The sequence below is a fragment of the Bos mutus genome, chromosome 18, assembly GCF_027580195.1.
Source record: "Bos mutus isolate GX-2022 chromosome 18, NWIPB_WYAK_1.1, whole genome shotgun sequence".
NCBI classification, from domain to species: domain Eukaryota; kingdom Metazoa; phylum Chordata; class Mammalia; order Artiodactyla; family Bovidae; genus Bos; species Bos mutus.
The window spans coordinates 9,021,546-9,037,101 of NC_091634.1; the positions used below are offsets into that span (position 1 = coordinate 9,021,546).

The 15,556-nt window shown below is 50.8% G+C and overlaps 1 protein-coding gene across 1 annotated transcript; it reads left to right on the plus strand.

Annotated features, from left to right (window-relative positions):
• The first annotated feature begins 1,607 nt into the window (after positions 1 to 1,607).
• SLC1A5 (solute carrier family 1 member 5) lies at positions 1,608 to 12,275 on the plus strand. The gene is given in 9 exon segments (XM_005900937.3): positions 1,608 to 2,657; positions 2,660 to 2,819; positions 5,143 to 5,185; positions 5,639 to 5,686; positions 6,512 to 6,678; positions 8,577 to 8,810; positions 9,540 to 9,734; positions 9,881 to 10,015; positions 11,434 to 12,275. Coding segments are annotated over 9 exon segments (1,617 nt in total). The 5' UTR covers positions 1,608 to 2,257; the 3' UTR covers positions 11,669 to 12,275.
• The last annotated feature ends 3,281 nt before the right edge of the window (positions 12,276 to 15,556 follow it).

Sequence of the window (15,556 nt, forward strand, 5' to 3'; positions counted from 1 at the left end):
TTCAACATGGCCAGGAGAAGGAGGAGATCACAACTGATTCCCTTTAAGGGTAGGGTCTTGAGAAGCAGGCTTGCAGCTCCCAGCTCCCTTCAGGTGTGGCTTCAAGATGAGTGACTTCCTCTGGCCATAAGGCCCAGTTTTGCCCATCTAGAGAATGGGTATATTAGTGGACCCAACTTCACCAAGCAATTTTGGAGATTCCAGTGAAATCAGGCATATGCATTCGTTAAAAACCAGCAGGCGTTACTAATGGTTTGTGCATTTTGTGAAAAAGGACTGTGTACAGGGAATTCACTGGTGGTCTAGTGGTTAGGATTCAGCACTTTCATTGCCCAAAATGTGGGTTCAAGCCCTAGTCAGGGAACTAAGATCCCACAAGCCAGTCAGCATGGCCCCAAAATTAAAAATAAATAAATAAAGAGGACTGCATACAAATATTGAACTGTGATTAATAAATGCATCCTTAATTGTTTAGAAAGGGCGCTGATATTTGCAACTTACTTTGACATGTAGCCAAAGAAGGTGAATGGGTAGATGGCTAGAGAAAGATAAATGTATAGAAATTGTATATAGAAGTATGGTGAAATAACTCTAGACTCTAGGTCTAGGCTATATGGATGTTCACTGTAAAATCCTCTAAACTTTTTTGTATCTTGAAAATTTTCATAATAAAAAGAGAAAAATATTTGGTGAAAGCAAAAGCCTTAGATTAAACTGAATTACCGTTTAAAATAGATAATTGCAAATTACCTACCTAGGGGGAAGTGGATTACAATCTTCAGTTCAGTTCAGTTGCTCAGTCGTGTCCGACTCTTTGCGACCCCATGAATCGCAGCACGCCAGGCCTCCCTGTCCATCACCAACTTCCGGAGTTCACTCAAACTCCCGTCCATCGAGTCAGTGATGTCATCCAGCCATCTCATCCTCTGTCGTCCCCTTCTCCTCCTGCCTCCAATCCCTCCCAGCATCAGGGTCTTTTCCAATGAGTCAACTCTTCGCATGAGGTGGCCAAAATATTGGAGTTTCAGCCTCAGCATCAGTCCTTCCAATGAACACCCAGGACTGGTCTCCTTTAGTATGGTCTGGTTGGATCTCCTTGCAGTCCAAGGGACTCGCAAGAGTCTTCTCCAGCACCACAAATTCAAACGCATCGATTCTGCCATTAATCGACACGTGTGGGGCTCTGAACTGAGAACCTTTATTCTGAAAATTATTAACATCATTCACGTGAGGGATCTGTATTTTACTTTGACATCGAGGAACAAAAAACCGGAATTTAGGGTGGAAGGAGCTAAACAGATTTACACGATAAGCCCCCCGCGGATCACCTGGCACTTTCTAGATGATTTGGCTCCACGGACTTTTGTGATTTAAAGCCCCCAATCCTAGCCTTTGGCGGGAAAAACAAACCTCCTCCCAACGCCCCGCCCCTGCGGACCCTCCACGCCCCATTCGGACCCCGCCCCTGAAAACAAACTCTGTTATTTAGCCTTCCCTCGGGGTGCCTTGGCCCCACCCCGGTCCTAAGTCCCGCCCTATAAGCGCGAGAGCCAATCGGCAGCGGCGCGCTGGTCCCCCGCTCTCTCCCGCCTTGCCCGAGGATTCTAGATCCCGCCAGCTTCCGCTAAAGCCACTCAGAGCCACGCGGCGCGCTCGGGAGGTTTGGTGTAGGCTAGCAGCTGTTTACTCCTGGGGTCTCGGGCCGCCGCCTTCGGCACCCCGGGGCTTGAATCTCCCCTCTTGGACCCAAGAACCTGGCCCCCTCTCTTCCCGGAGCTCCGTCTTCTGGCCCCCAGACTCAGACTCCCCAGCCCTCTGTTTCCAGGACCCCGCCAACCGCCAGGTTCCCGCCTCCCGGATCCAGGCGTCCCGGATCTGAGCCACCAGGACCTAGTCTCTTGAAGACCTCCGCCGCCCGGACGTCTTCAACACTTCCGGAGCCGAGGACCCCAGGGTCCCATTTCGAGAACCTCCCGTATTCCTAACCCCGACGGTCAAGAACGCCAGCGCTCCCACCTCCCAGCTTTCAGCGCCGGACACAGAGAACAGAGGAACCCCAGCGCCCAGCCAAGGGACTCAAACATTTCAGCTTCTAAGAGCCAAGGAACTTGAGCGCTGTGAACTCACAACTGCAAAGAATTCTTGAAAGTTCTAGCCTCCGGACTCTGTTAAAGTTTTAAGGAACGTCAGCGTCCTGAGAAGGAACCCCAAGCGCTCCCAACTTGCAGGCGCTAAAGGAACCCCAGCGGCGTTCATCATGGTGGCCGATCCGCCTAAGGGAGACCCCAAAGGGTACGCGGCGGCGGAACCCACCGCCAACGGTGTCTCGATGTTGGTCCCCATAGAGGACGTAGGCTCGTTAAAAGGCGGCCGTTGCGGTTCCGGGGATCAGGTGCGTCGCTGCCTTCGCGCCAACTTGCTGGTGCTGCTGACGGTAGTGGCCGTGGTGGCCGGCGTGGCGCTGGGGCTGGGGGTCTCGGGAGCCGGCGGCGCGCTCGCCCTGGGCCCCGCGCGCCTGGAAGCCTTCTCCTTTCCGGGAGAGCTGCTGCTGCGCCTGTTAAAGATGATCATCTTGCCGCTGGTGGTGTGCAGCTTGATCGGCGGCGCCGCCAGCCTGGATCCGAGCGCGCTCGGGCGCCTGGGCGCCTGGGCGCTGCTCTTTTCCTTGTCACCACACTGCTAGCGTCGGCGCTCGGCGTGGGCTTGGCGCTCGCGCTGCAGCCGGGCGCCGCCTTCGCCGCCATCAACACCTCGGTCGGGGCCCCGGTGGAAGAGGCCCCCAGCAAGGAGGTGCTCGATTCGTTCCTGGATCTTGTGAGGTCAGAGCCCGCCCTACCTGGTGGAGGGATGGGGGATAGGGGTGCTTCAGCCTGGTGGGAAGGGGAGTCGCCACGTGGACGGAAGAGGGGTTTGGGGTCCTGGGGTGGGAGGCCCGGGACATCCCCAGGGCCTCAGGAAAAATGGGGTGGGATAGTTGGGGGGGCTCTGGGGAGGGTCAGGATAGGGAGGGTGAAGACGCAGTCCTGGAGGTTTCTAGATGTGAGAGCTTGGGTACATAAAGGGGACCCCACAGGAGAGTGATAGGCATGAAAGTTTTAGGAGTGATGCTTGGCAGCCGGGGTGGTGGGGAGGGTGTGTTGGGGGGGTGCCTAGGGGGACCTCTGCTGTGAAGGGGGAGGATGCTGAGGGGATATTGGAAGGGAATCTTTGAGTGTTGGAGGGCCCCAGGATGAGATTTCTGGATAAAGATTTAAGTCCCCTGTCCGGATAAAAGTTTGGGAGCCCTGCATCAGGGGGCCCTGAAGGACTTGAGGAGATTGGAGAGGACCCCCCCCAACCAGCCCTCTACCCACGTGGTTCCCCCACCACGTGTCACCCAGACAAAGCCAGGTCCTTTTCTGAGCCTCTCTTCCACGCCTCGTTCATCTGTGCTGGACCGTGCATGCTGCCACCTGTGCAGCCTTACCATCCCATTTCCTGTTCTGTCTAGTCCCCAGCCGCCCTCCGCTGGCACTAGGCTGCCCAGAGAGGGGGCAGATTCTTTTCCTTTGGGCTTTTGCTCCCTGCGCCTCAAGAATGTCTCTTCTCCCTTTTAAGGAGGGCGGACGGGCTGGGTCCACATGGCCTTGCCTCTGAGGGCTGCTGATTCAGTGTCTCCAGGTTGGTTGGGGACTTCCTGGAAGTGGCAGAAGGAAATGACGAGTCACGGAACAGGGTTCCCCCCTGGCCTCTTGACATCAACACAGGCTGATACTGGGGGAAGGCTGGGTGTCCAGAAGTTAACGTGGGTGGGCACCTCCTGGGTCAGGCAGATAGCAGCATCCCGACCCAGCCCTGGCTGGCCTGGCTGAGTACAGGCTGACCTGCTGACAGACAAGCCACCTGAAGGCTGTTTTTATGTGTATAAGCTTTGGTGTTGTGCCAGATCCAGGCACACTTGGCCAGTCACTCGACAACTGACTTGGAACATCTCAGAACCATCCAGCTTTATAAGCAGCTGACACACAGCTGGACACAGGCACGCAGATACACGGCTGTGCCATCTCACCAACACATGGGCTTATATCGTCACACACACTGGGCACTGCCACCTTTTTAGCACAAACAGCCACTCACTGATGCTGCCGATCACACCAACATGTGAAACCTGCCTAAACACAGCTCGAGAGCACATAGACACTCACATACACCTTCAGGGTCGCACATCTCTAAACACTAACCCGCGCCCCCCCACCCCCACCCCTAGCTGCGTACCCGTGGCTTTGGTGAAAGGGAGGATCTGAGGTTGCCGAGTAGTTAGGACTGTGAAACCAGCCAGCAGGGCTCAAATCCCAGCTCTGCTGCTCCTGCAAGTTTCTTCACCTGTCAGTGCTTCAGTTTACTTTCCTGTCAAATGGGGATAATAGGGCCCCGCCCCAAGGGCTGTTGGGAGTCTGAAATGAGTTGATTTATATACAGCACTTAGTCCAACGCCCATAGTTGCCTTGGCTGTTATTTTTGTCTTAACCTGAGAGACAGGGGGCTGCTGTCTGACTCCCTCACACGCTCTATGGGGTTTCATGCATGCTGCTGTATCCTTAATCACACCCAGACACCCTTACACAAGAGTGGCCGCATAAACAAAGATGCCTTCACGACAGCACAGGCAGTTCTTGTCACTTTGTCACCAACACACCCAGGTCTTCCCCACACCCTGCAAGCCACCAGGCAGCCCCCAGGGCCACCCCTTCCTCAGGCCTGAAGGAGGAAGTGGCTGATGCAAGATGTCTCGGGTATTGAGGCTGCTACAGGGGTGGAGCCCAGGCCCTGTAGCCCTGCCCCAGCGGGCATGGGAAGGGCATGGGAAGCTGGCATTCCTCAGTCTCAATCAACACTCCCTTGGGGCTACAAGACTAGTCTCCTGGGGCCCCAGGAGTCCAGCTCAGACTCCCCACACCCTGGAAAAATGTGCAGGGCCAGGTCCATCTCTACCTGGCTGAACCTGGCTGAGGCATGGTTGGGGACCACGTCTGGGTACAAATGGGGCCTCTAAGGTTCCCTTCACCCCAAGAAGCCAACCCAGTAACCCTGATACCCCTGATCTCCTGCCTTATCTAATACTCCCTACCCGCCCCCCCACCCCGCCCATGTTTCTTTCTGCAGAAATATTTTCCCCTCCAACCTGGTATCTGCAGCCTTCCGCTCAGTGAGTCTTTGGGGGTGTCCCTCGGGGTTGGGGGGGACAGGGAGGGAGACAGGCAGTCACAGCTGCTGGATGCCGGATTTGGGGTGGCACCTGGAAAAACACAGATGCCTACCTATTTATAGCCGTAGTGCGGGGCTCCTGGATGACCTATGAACGAAACCCATCCACGCCTCTCATGAGAATATGGGTTCTGAGCCCCGTCTGGGTTCTAATTCTAGCTGGGCGACCCTGAGCAAGCGCCTTTACCTCTGTGAGCCTCACAGTTTCCACCTCTGGAAAATGGGGGTATGAATGGTCCTACTGCAGTGGGGTTGATGGTGGGATGGAACAAAATCAGTATAACGGATGCCTAGGGTGGGCTTTGAGTATTAACAGAGCCAGGGTTGGATGGGGGAGCCTCGATGACAACTGACAAAGACAATTGATCCTGACTCTTCCCAACCCCTCCTGCAGTACACTACCTCCTATAAGGAGAGATTGTTCAACGGCACCCTGGTGAAGGTAAGAGGTGGGAAGGGTTGGGGTGGGTGAGGGGCTGCACCGTGGCCCATTGCTGTGGATTTTTTCATTTTGTTCTTACCCCTGTCTTGTGTGCCCTCTGGGTCTTCTAGCATTTGGGGTGCAGTCTGTTTTAAATTCTCTGAAGCCCCTCCCCAATTTCTGTCTTTTCTGCCTTTCTGGAATCTCCATTTTGCCCTTCTTCCTCCCTACAGCCATGCTCTGATCTGGGTTGTTACTCTCACCCCCACCCCGCTTCAGCCTGGCTTTCCAAAGCGCAAACCTGACCTCTCCTCTCTTCCACCTAAAGCCCTTTCCTGCTCCTGAGTGCCCTCGGAAGAAAGCCCAGGCTCCTCACCATAGTCCATGGGGCTCTGTGAGGCCCCAGCCCTGCCCTTCCGCCCACCCAGCCCCATCTTGTGACTCTGCCCGGCCCATTCTACCCCAGCTTCTTTCTCTTCTTTGAATGCCTGGATTAGAGTCATTTCTAGGTTGTTGCATATTGTTACCTCTCTAGAACCTTCTACCCCTTCCCTGCTTTACCTTGTTCACCCCTAGTCTCCAAGTCTTCACCCTCTCCTCCAGGAAGTCCTCCTGATCCCTCTCCTCTGAGTTTGGCAGCACTGCCTTCCTCAGTTCCCATACTCCCTTGGGTTCTCCCTTGCCCACTCTGGGTGGTCCCTGGACCTGGACTATGAGCCTTTGGAGGAAGGGGCCTGGGGAATGGTCTTGTCTCTGCTGGGTCCCAGCAGTGCTCAGGGCAGGCCCCCAGTCCCTGTGCAGGTTGACCAAATGGGCCCTCCTGACCCCATCTGTTCTTGCCCAAAGGTGCCCACTGGGGGCGAGGTTGAGGGTATGAACATTCTGGGCCTGGTGGTGTTTGCCATCATCTTTGGCGTGGCCCTGCGGAAGTTGGGGCCCGAGGGAGAGCTGCTCATTCGCTTCTTCAACTCCTTCAATGATGCCACCATGGTGCTGGTCTCCTGGATCATGTGGTAAGTGATGGGAGTGGGGACATCTGTCCCTTCAAACCAGATCATCTAGATTCAAATCTCGCACTGACTGTTCCCTGGCTATGTGACTTTGGACAAGTGACTTACTCTCTCTGTGCCTCAGTTTCCTTATCTATAAGACAACAGTGCTGTATTCCATGAGAGCTAAGACTGATCCCAGAACCTTCTTGATTCTACTGCTAAGTCGCGTCAGTCGTGTCCAACTCTTTGCAACCCTTTGGACTGCAGCCCACCAGGCTCCTCTGTCCATGGGGATTCTCCAGGCAAGAATACTGGAGTGGCTTCCCATGCCCTCCTCCAGGGGATCTTCCTGACCCAGGGATGGAACCTGTGTCTTCTGCACTGGCAAGCGTCTTTTTTTTTTTTTTTTTTTTTTTTTTAACCACCGAGCCACCTGGGAAACCCAGTAGAAAACTCTCAGAGGTTGGGTCAGAGTAGGCTCTGCAGCTGGATAGCCTAGTTACCATCCTGGTGCTGCCACTCCCCAGCTCTGTGCCCTATGACATGTTATTTATCCTGCTATGCCTCAGTTTGCCCATGTGGAAAATGGAATCGATAGTACCGGGCACGAGTGAGTTAATATGTGTAAAGTTCTTGGGTCAGTGCCTGCCCCATAGCGTGCCTACAATAAATTAGCTTAGCTAATATTTGTCAAGTAATGGTGTAATTTCTGGGCGCATCCCAGTGGCTAAAGTTCAGGCATTTGGCCAAACTGTGGTACACAGGTGGCTGGGAAATGGTGCTTTTCTTCTGTTACTAAAGAGGAGAAAGGGGGCACCTCCCTAGTGGTCCAGTGGTTAAGACTCCACGCTTCCAATGCAGGAGCCCTGGGTTCCGCCCCTGGTCAGGGAACTAGGTCCACATGCTGCAACTAACTCTCAGCACAGCCAAATAAATGTTAAAAGTAGAGGAAAAGGGGTTTGAAAACAAGTAGCTTTAGTGATCAGACAGTCGAGGTGATGATGGGAGCCCTCCTGGCAGGGAGGCACGAGCAACCCCTGGGATCTTCGCTCCAGGAGTTAGAATAAATCCCAGCTGAAGTCTAATTGTTATTTAGTTGCCAAGTCGTGTCGGAGTCTTGAGACCCCCATGAGCTGTAGCCCTCCAGGCTTCTCTGTCCCATGGCATTTCCCAGGCAAGAATACTGGAGTGGGTTGCTATTTCCCTCTCCAGGGGATCTTCCCAACCCAGGGATCGAACCTACTCTCCTGCATTGGCAGGCAACTTCTTTACCACTGAGCCACCAGGGAAGCCTAGCTGAAGTCTATGGACTTCACTTATTGGGCACAGAAAGCTTTCAACTCATTTCAACTGGCATCTCATTTAATCCTCCCATAGTTCTTGTGAAGTTGGTAGCATTATGGGTCCCTGTTTTATAGACCGATTTGATTTTGCTTAATGCAACGATAGCTGCAAGAGTCTCAAAATAAAAGCTCCCTCATGGGGTTGTGGTGAAGATTCCATCCTCTTCAAGCACATCATAAATGCTTCATACCTGGGAGCTGTCATTAAGACATGAGTCACAATCCTTGTTTTTCATGGAGAGACAGTATATTGGTTTAAGTCATGTCAGCTGCTGTAACAAACCCCAGAAAATGTAAATGGTTTGCATGGTGGGTGTTTCTTTCCTGGTCATGTGTTAAGTGCAGTTCTGGTGGGTGACTCTACTCCAAGTGGTGATGGAACCACCCAAACTTCTTTTACATCCCAGCAGCACCATATTCAAGAGGAGAGAGTGGCTGATGACAGGGGAGGTGTCCAAACATCAGCCCACGATGCAGTGGGCGCTTCCTTTGAGGAAGGCTGAGATGTGCCCAGCACAGTGCCTGGCACTGGGTAGCACATGATTAGAGGTGGCAATCTGTCTCTTGGATAATTAGGTACGCCCCTGTGGGAATCTTGTTCCTGGTGGCCGGCAAGATTGTGGAGATGGAGAACGTGGGGCTGCTCTTTGCCAGTCTCGGCAAATACATCCTGTGCTGCCTGCTCGGCCATGCCATCCATGGGCTCCTGACACTGCCCCTCATCTACTTCCTCTTCGCCCGCAAGAACCCCTACCGCTTCCTGTGGGGCATCATGACGCCGCTGGCCACTGCCTTCGGGACCTCTTCCAGGTATGACCTTGGAGCGGACCAGGACAGGGTTTTTAAGAGTAGGGGATCTGGAGTGGGCATCTGATGTCTAAAGAGCCCTAGAATTTTGTTTGTGGGACATGGGATCTGGCACAGAGGCCATACTTCAGTATGTTTCTCATAAGGTCCTGGAAAACCCCTCTTAAGAAACTGCTGTCTTGGAGATTTATTCCTCCCTTTCTGAGAAGCCCTCCCCGCCCCCAGGCCTGCCCTTGAGGGACTCTAGGACCCTGGATCCAACCTCTCAAAATCTCCTTCCACCCCTCCTGGGTAGTTTGTCCATCTGCTGGCCCTGTCCCCTAGAAACCCAAACCTCCCTACAGCAGCCTAGTTGAGGTCTGTTATAGGTAGAGGGAAGGGGTGTGAGTCAGCGAGCACTCAGAATTTAGGTATGAGTCTTTATGTGTATTTGGCGAGTAGTGGTCGGTACTCTCCCTGGGGGTCCTGGACTCTATTTTGGAGTGCTTTCATTCTATGGGATCCCTAGTGCCTTCTATCTCTGGGAAGAGAAGGGCATGGAGGGCTGGGAGGTCTGGGGGTGTGGGAAGCAGGGGGCGGTCTAAGGTGGTAGGCGGAGCTTGTGCCCCAGTGGAGGCTCTGTGGGCGGGGCCTGACCCAGGGGCTGGTCAGGGGCGTGGCTTGGGCGGTGGGCGGGGCCCAAGTGGCCCAGCCTAGGGAGCGAGCAATGACTCTGATCTGTGGTCCTCGCAGCTCCGCCACGCTGCCGCTGATGATGAAGTGTGTGGAGGAGAAGAATGGAGTGGCCAGACACATCAGCCGCTTCATTCTGCCCATCGGTGCCACGGTCAACATGGACGGTGCCGCCCTCTTCCAGTGTGTGGCTGCAGTGTTCATTGCACAGCTCAACCACCGGTCCTTGGACTTCGTGAAGATTATCACCATCCTGTGAGTGTGGGGTGGCTGCGGCAGGGACCCCCGACCCACCTGACTCCTCCCTTGACAACAGAGAAAACCTGGGCAGAGCAGCCGCCCCCCCGCAGCTCCTCCCACTACCCAGGGACCTTCTTGTGACTTCCCTTCTCCTCCCCTAGGGTCACGGCCACAGCATCCAGTGTGGGTGCGGCGGGCATCCCATCTGGAGGGGTGCTCACTCTGGCCATCATCCTCGAGGCGGTCAACCTGCCGGTTCACGACATCTCCTTGATCTTGGCCGTGGACTGGCTAGTGTGAGTGTGGGTTTGGGATTTCAGGGTTTGCCCAGGCGTACTCCTCGGGAAGGGAATGAGCAAGAGGGTCATTGATAGCCTCTGAGCAGAAGAGGAGAGGAAGGAAGGAATTCTAGAAGAAAGGGGAAGGGATCTAGAGTATTCCAATCAGAGGGAAGGAAGGGATCTTTGGGGTTCCAACAGGAACCCCAAAAAAGTAGCATGCCCTGGTAGTTAATAGAGTAGACTCTTCAATCAGGCTCCCAGATCAGCTGTTGCTGGCTATTATGACCTTGGACATAAGATGTGTAAGATTATTATACATAATATTACACATAAAAACTTGATCACACATAAAAACTTAATCTCCTTGTGTCTCAGTTTCTCCATCTGTAAAATGAGAATAGTTTCTCCTGAAGGATTAGGTAACTTAATACAAACAGCTTTCTTAGAAGAGTAAGTGCTACATCATTGTTAGCTATCATGATGAAGTATTAAGAACCTAAGAGATTAGAAGACAGTTTAGTTTCAAAACTTAGAGAGTTACCATGTATCTTAGCAATACCACCCCTATGTTTAAACCCAAGAGAATTGAAAACATGGCCACAAAAACTTGTACATGATTGTTCGTGGCAGCACCATTCATAATAGCAAACAGGTGGAAACAAACCGAATACTGATCAGTTGATAAATGGATAAGCAAAGTGTCATATGTCCATACAATGGAATATTACCCAGCAATACAATGGAATGAAGCAGTGATAAAAACATACATAACATATGACCCTTGAAAATATTATGCTAAGTGAAAGAAACCAGACTCAAAGGACCACATTGTATATGATTCCATTTATATGAACTGTTCAGAAGAAGCAGATGTATAGACAAAGTAGATTAGCGGTTGCCTAGGGCTGTGGTGTGGGAGGAAATGGGAAAAAATTGCTTAATGGATACAAGGGTTTCTTTCTGCCATGATGAAAATAATCTGGAATTAAATAGTAGTGATTGCCTAACTCTGAAAAAAAACTAAAACCCACTGAGTTGTATGCTTTTAAAGGGTGAATTTTATGATATCTGAATTAGATCTCAATTTTTTTTAATAGCATACACACTCACAAAATGTATAAGAAGAGGAAGGAAGAAGATCCTTAGGGTTCTAGGGAGTTCAGGGGGCCTGAGGGAGAATGTAGTATTTCAGAAGGAGAAAGAGGCATTGAGGGCTCTTCTGGGGCCCCCAGGAAAGGGAGGGGTGACTTTTTGAGGTTCCAGAAGGAACGAATCTTGTATTTTACTGGAAGGAGGATCGCTGGGGATCCAGGGAGAATGGAGATCTTTGAGGTTCTAAAGCAGAGAACTGCATGATGGGGCACTTGGGATTATGAAGATAATCCCTGACCTCTCCCCTCCCACTTACTTCCCTGTCACTGTTCCCCCTTCAGGGACCGGTCCTGTACCGTCCTCAACGTGGAAGGTGATGCCTTTGGGGCGGGACTCCTCCAGAGTTACCTGGATCGCACAGAGAACTGCAACTCCGTGCCGGAGCTGATCCAGGTGAAGAGTGAGATGCCCCTGGCCGCACTGCCGGTCCCCAGCGAGGAGGGGAACCCTCTCCTCAAAGGCTGCCCGGGACCTGCTGGGGATGCTGACACCTGTGAGAAGGAATCAGTCATGTGAATCCCTGCAGAGACCTTCTCTGCCCCATGGGGGTGCTCTGGACATTGGAATCATGGGGGATGGATGAACGGACAAACAAGGCCTCTTGGAGGGCCCTGGCCACACACTCGGGAGGCATGGGCCTCAGCTTCCCTCCCTGTCGTCAGATCTGGGAGGCCTCGCTGCTGGGGTGTATGTTGCTTGTGTGTGAATGAGTGTGTGTGTGTGTGTGTGACTGTTTCCAAATCTGCCCAGTCCTCAACTCCTGGCCCCCACCCAAGGCTAGGAAACCATATAAGAGAAGTAGCATGGCCTCCACACCCCATCCTGGCAGCCTGCCTGGCCTTCCTGTCTCAGGGCATAGGGCATCATGGGAAATTCTGCTCTCTGAGAGCAAGGATGTTCTGACAGGTTGCTGGCTCCTTTTCTGGTTATTTTAGTGGCTGTGGCTGTGTGTGTGTGTGTGTTCTGTGACTCTCCACGGTACATCCCACCCTGTCCCCGGGCCCTCTGTCCCCTCCACAATACCAAACACTCCTTGGGAACACTGAAGGGAGACTCATAACATGTTGCTGTTACTCTGAGGATGTTTATAACAATAAAACTGTCAGTTTGTAGTTTTATCTCATCAGATGTTTGTAAGAATTTGACTAAAAATGCTAGCTATGTGGAAAACAACAGAAAATACAAATAGGACTTCATTGAAATGAAATATCTGCTTATCGAAAAACACCATTGGAAACCACCATGAGATACTGGTTCACTTGGCAGGGCAGCGATCAAAAGCAATACCACGTGCTGATGGGGTGTGGAAGTGGATAGAGCCCGTGTTGTTGATGGTGGGAATGCAAAATGGTCTAGTCATTTTGGAAAATCACTGGGTGATTATGAAAATGGGGTGTTTTAATGTCAAAGCATATATTAAAATATCTACTTAACCAGGGAGCTTGTGAGTCTCAGTCCTGGGAATGTACCCAAGAGAAAGGAAAGCTCCTATTCACTCAAAAACTGGTACACAGATGTTTAGAGTTGCTCTCTGTAATTGCCAAAACTTAGAAACATCAACTGGATTACTGGGTACAAGCATCATTTGATGAAAGGCTGCTGGGCAAAAATATATAGATAGATAGATACACTCAATGTGATGCATCTCACAGATAATACTTTGAATGGAACCGGAAATAGTAAGTGCCTTATAATTCCATTTATATGAAGGTCTACATGCTAAGTTGCTTCAATTATGCCCAACTCTGTGCGACCCTATGGACTATAGCCCTCCAGGGATTTTCTTGAGATCGAACCTGAAGTGGGTTCTTTGCCACTAATGCCACCTGAGAAGTCCCATATGAAAGTCTAGAGCAAGCTAAACTGGTCTATAATGAGAGAACTCAGAACAGTGGTGACTGATTCCTGGGTCAGGAAGATCCACTGTAGAAGGGATAGGCTACCCACTCCAGTATTCTTGGGCTTCCCTTGAGGCTCAACTGGTAAAGAATCTGCCTGCAATGCTGGAGGCCTGGGTTTGATCCCTGGGTTGGGAAGATCCCCCGGAAAAGGTAAAGGCTACCCACTCCAGTATTCTGGCCTGGAGAATTGCATGGACTGCGATCCGCAAAGAGTAGGGCATGACCAAAGAGTAGGACGAGACTGACTGACTTGCACACGAAGATCTATCAATTTGGAGAGGGCAGAAAGGAACTTTAAAACAAGCTGTAGGGCATGTGCCATCTTAGTTCCCAACCAGGAGTTGAAATTGTGCCCCCTGCCTTGGAAGCTCAGAGTCTTAATCACTGGACCACCAGGCAAGTTGAGGGCAACTTTCTATGATGGGAAATGTGTATCTTGATATGACTGATGGTTACACAGATGTAAACAGTTGAGAAAACATTAACTGGTACACAATACGTGGGTATTATCTCTCCTAGGTATTTTATCTTTTAGTTAAAAGTTTTGTACCACCAGTGGTAAATACCTTTCCCACTGTAACCATCTCCATAGTAATGCAGTTTCCTCTTGGTATCTTTTTTTTTTTAAGTCTTTGCTGAATTTGTCACAACACTGCCTCTGTTTTGGTTTTTTGGCCCCCGAGGCATGTGGGATCTTATCTCCCCAAGCAGGGATGGAACCCACATCCCCTGCATTGGAAGGCAAAGTCTTAACCACTGGACTGCCAGGGAAGTCCCTACCTCTTGATATCTTAAGTCTCATTACCCTAAAATAATGGCTTGCTCTTTTTTTAAAAAAAAAATCCCAATTTGCTGTTTGAATCAAAAACTTGCTGTGTAACTGTTGGCAGTCCTGTTTGAATCCCTGATGCGGAAGATAGCAATCAAGGCTCATCTGTTCTAACAGGATCCTGTCTTGTGCATTGTTGAAGCATATTACTCCTGACTGATAGTCTCTTCCCCTCCCTGGGTTGGTATGTAGACTTCTGCAGGTGCCTGGAGGCACCACCAACATGGATCCAATCATAAATGTTATCTTGTAGCTTTGACCTTTCTGGAGAGTTATTTAGTTACATCTCCTGATCATTGCTGTGTGACCCAGAAAAAAGATTCATATCTGGTTCTGTGCAAAACTGTGTATTGTGCACGAACATAGCCACTCATGAGTCCACTGAGTTGAAAAATTGTTTTCAATGTTTTCTATTATGCCAAAATCCTTAGTGGGCAGTTACAGAAATGTTTGATAAGAGTGTTGAATGATATTTAGGGAAATCATTTGGGGCTTTTGGGTGGAGAAAGAGGTGTCTTATTTTCCTCAATTGAAACAGTTATTCTCCAATTTTCTATTTTGTGCTTTTGGGGGAATGGATTAGATTTGGGTGATGAGGGGTGGCTGTTTAAAGAGATAAACACCTACATATGTAATAAATTGTGTATACAATCTATGTAGAAAATACATGTACATATAAAGAATATGTAGTGGCCAAATTCTGCTTTCTGGGGGGTCAACATTATTGAGTATAACTTACATACAGTAAACTGCCTCAGTCAAAGCACACAGTGGGAGGAGGTTTGTGGGAGGAGAACTGTGGGATCTTAGTTCCCTGACCAAGGATCGAACCCATGCTCCATGCAGTGGAAGCTCAGAGTCCTAACCTCAGGACCACCGGGGGAGTTGAAGGATGAGTTTTGACAGATACTTACACTCGTGAAAAACCACCACCACAAAACACAGTATTCCCACTGCCTCCCCAGATTTCCTCATGCTCCTTTGCAGTTATTTCCTTCCTTCGCCCCGGGTCCAGCCACCACTAATCTGCTTTTGATTCTGAAGGATTTCCTTTTGTCTCTTAGAATTTCACAGTAGCAGAATCGTACAGTATGGAGCTTTCTGCATCAGCTCCTTTGACTCAGCATAATGCTTTAGAAATTCAGCCATGTCTTCACATGTATCAGGAGTTCATCCCTCCCCCTGTCCACCTTAATTACTGAGAAGTATTCCATTGTCTGGATGTATACAGCTTGTTTCATGTGTTCAAGGACATTGCATCGTTTCCAGTTGGGAGTTGCCGGGCATAAAAGTGCACTTGTAAACATGTCTTTGTGTGCCATTCGCTTTTCAGACCAAATACTCTGTAATGTCCAGTGGTGATACACAAGAGACGCTACTTAGTAAATGCGCTGGCCCATCTGACAGCCACTGAGACATTTCCTCCCACTGTGCCTAGTGTTAACCCTGGGCTGCTGGGTCAAGGGGAGATCTAGGGCGGGGTCCCCAGAGAGAGCCAGGGTAATAGGGTACTCTTGGTGGTCCAGTGGTCGGGGCTCTGCACTTCCACGGAAGGAGGCATGGGTTCCATCCCTGGTCTGGGAAATAAGATCCCCCATGCTGCACAGGGACACAAAAATTAAATTAAACAAGAGGGACTCTTGGCAGAGACCATTTACCAATGAATTAATAACC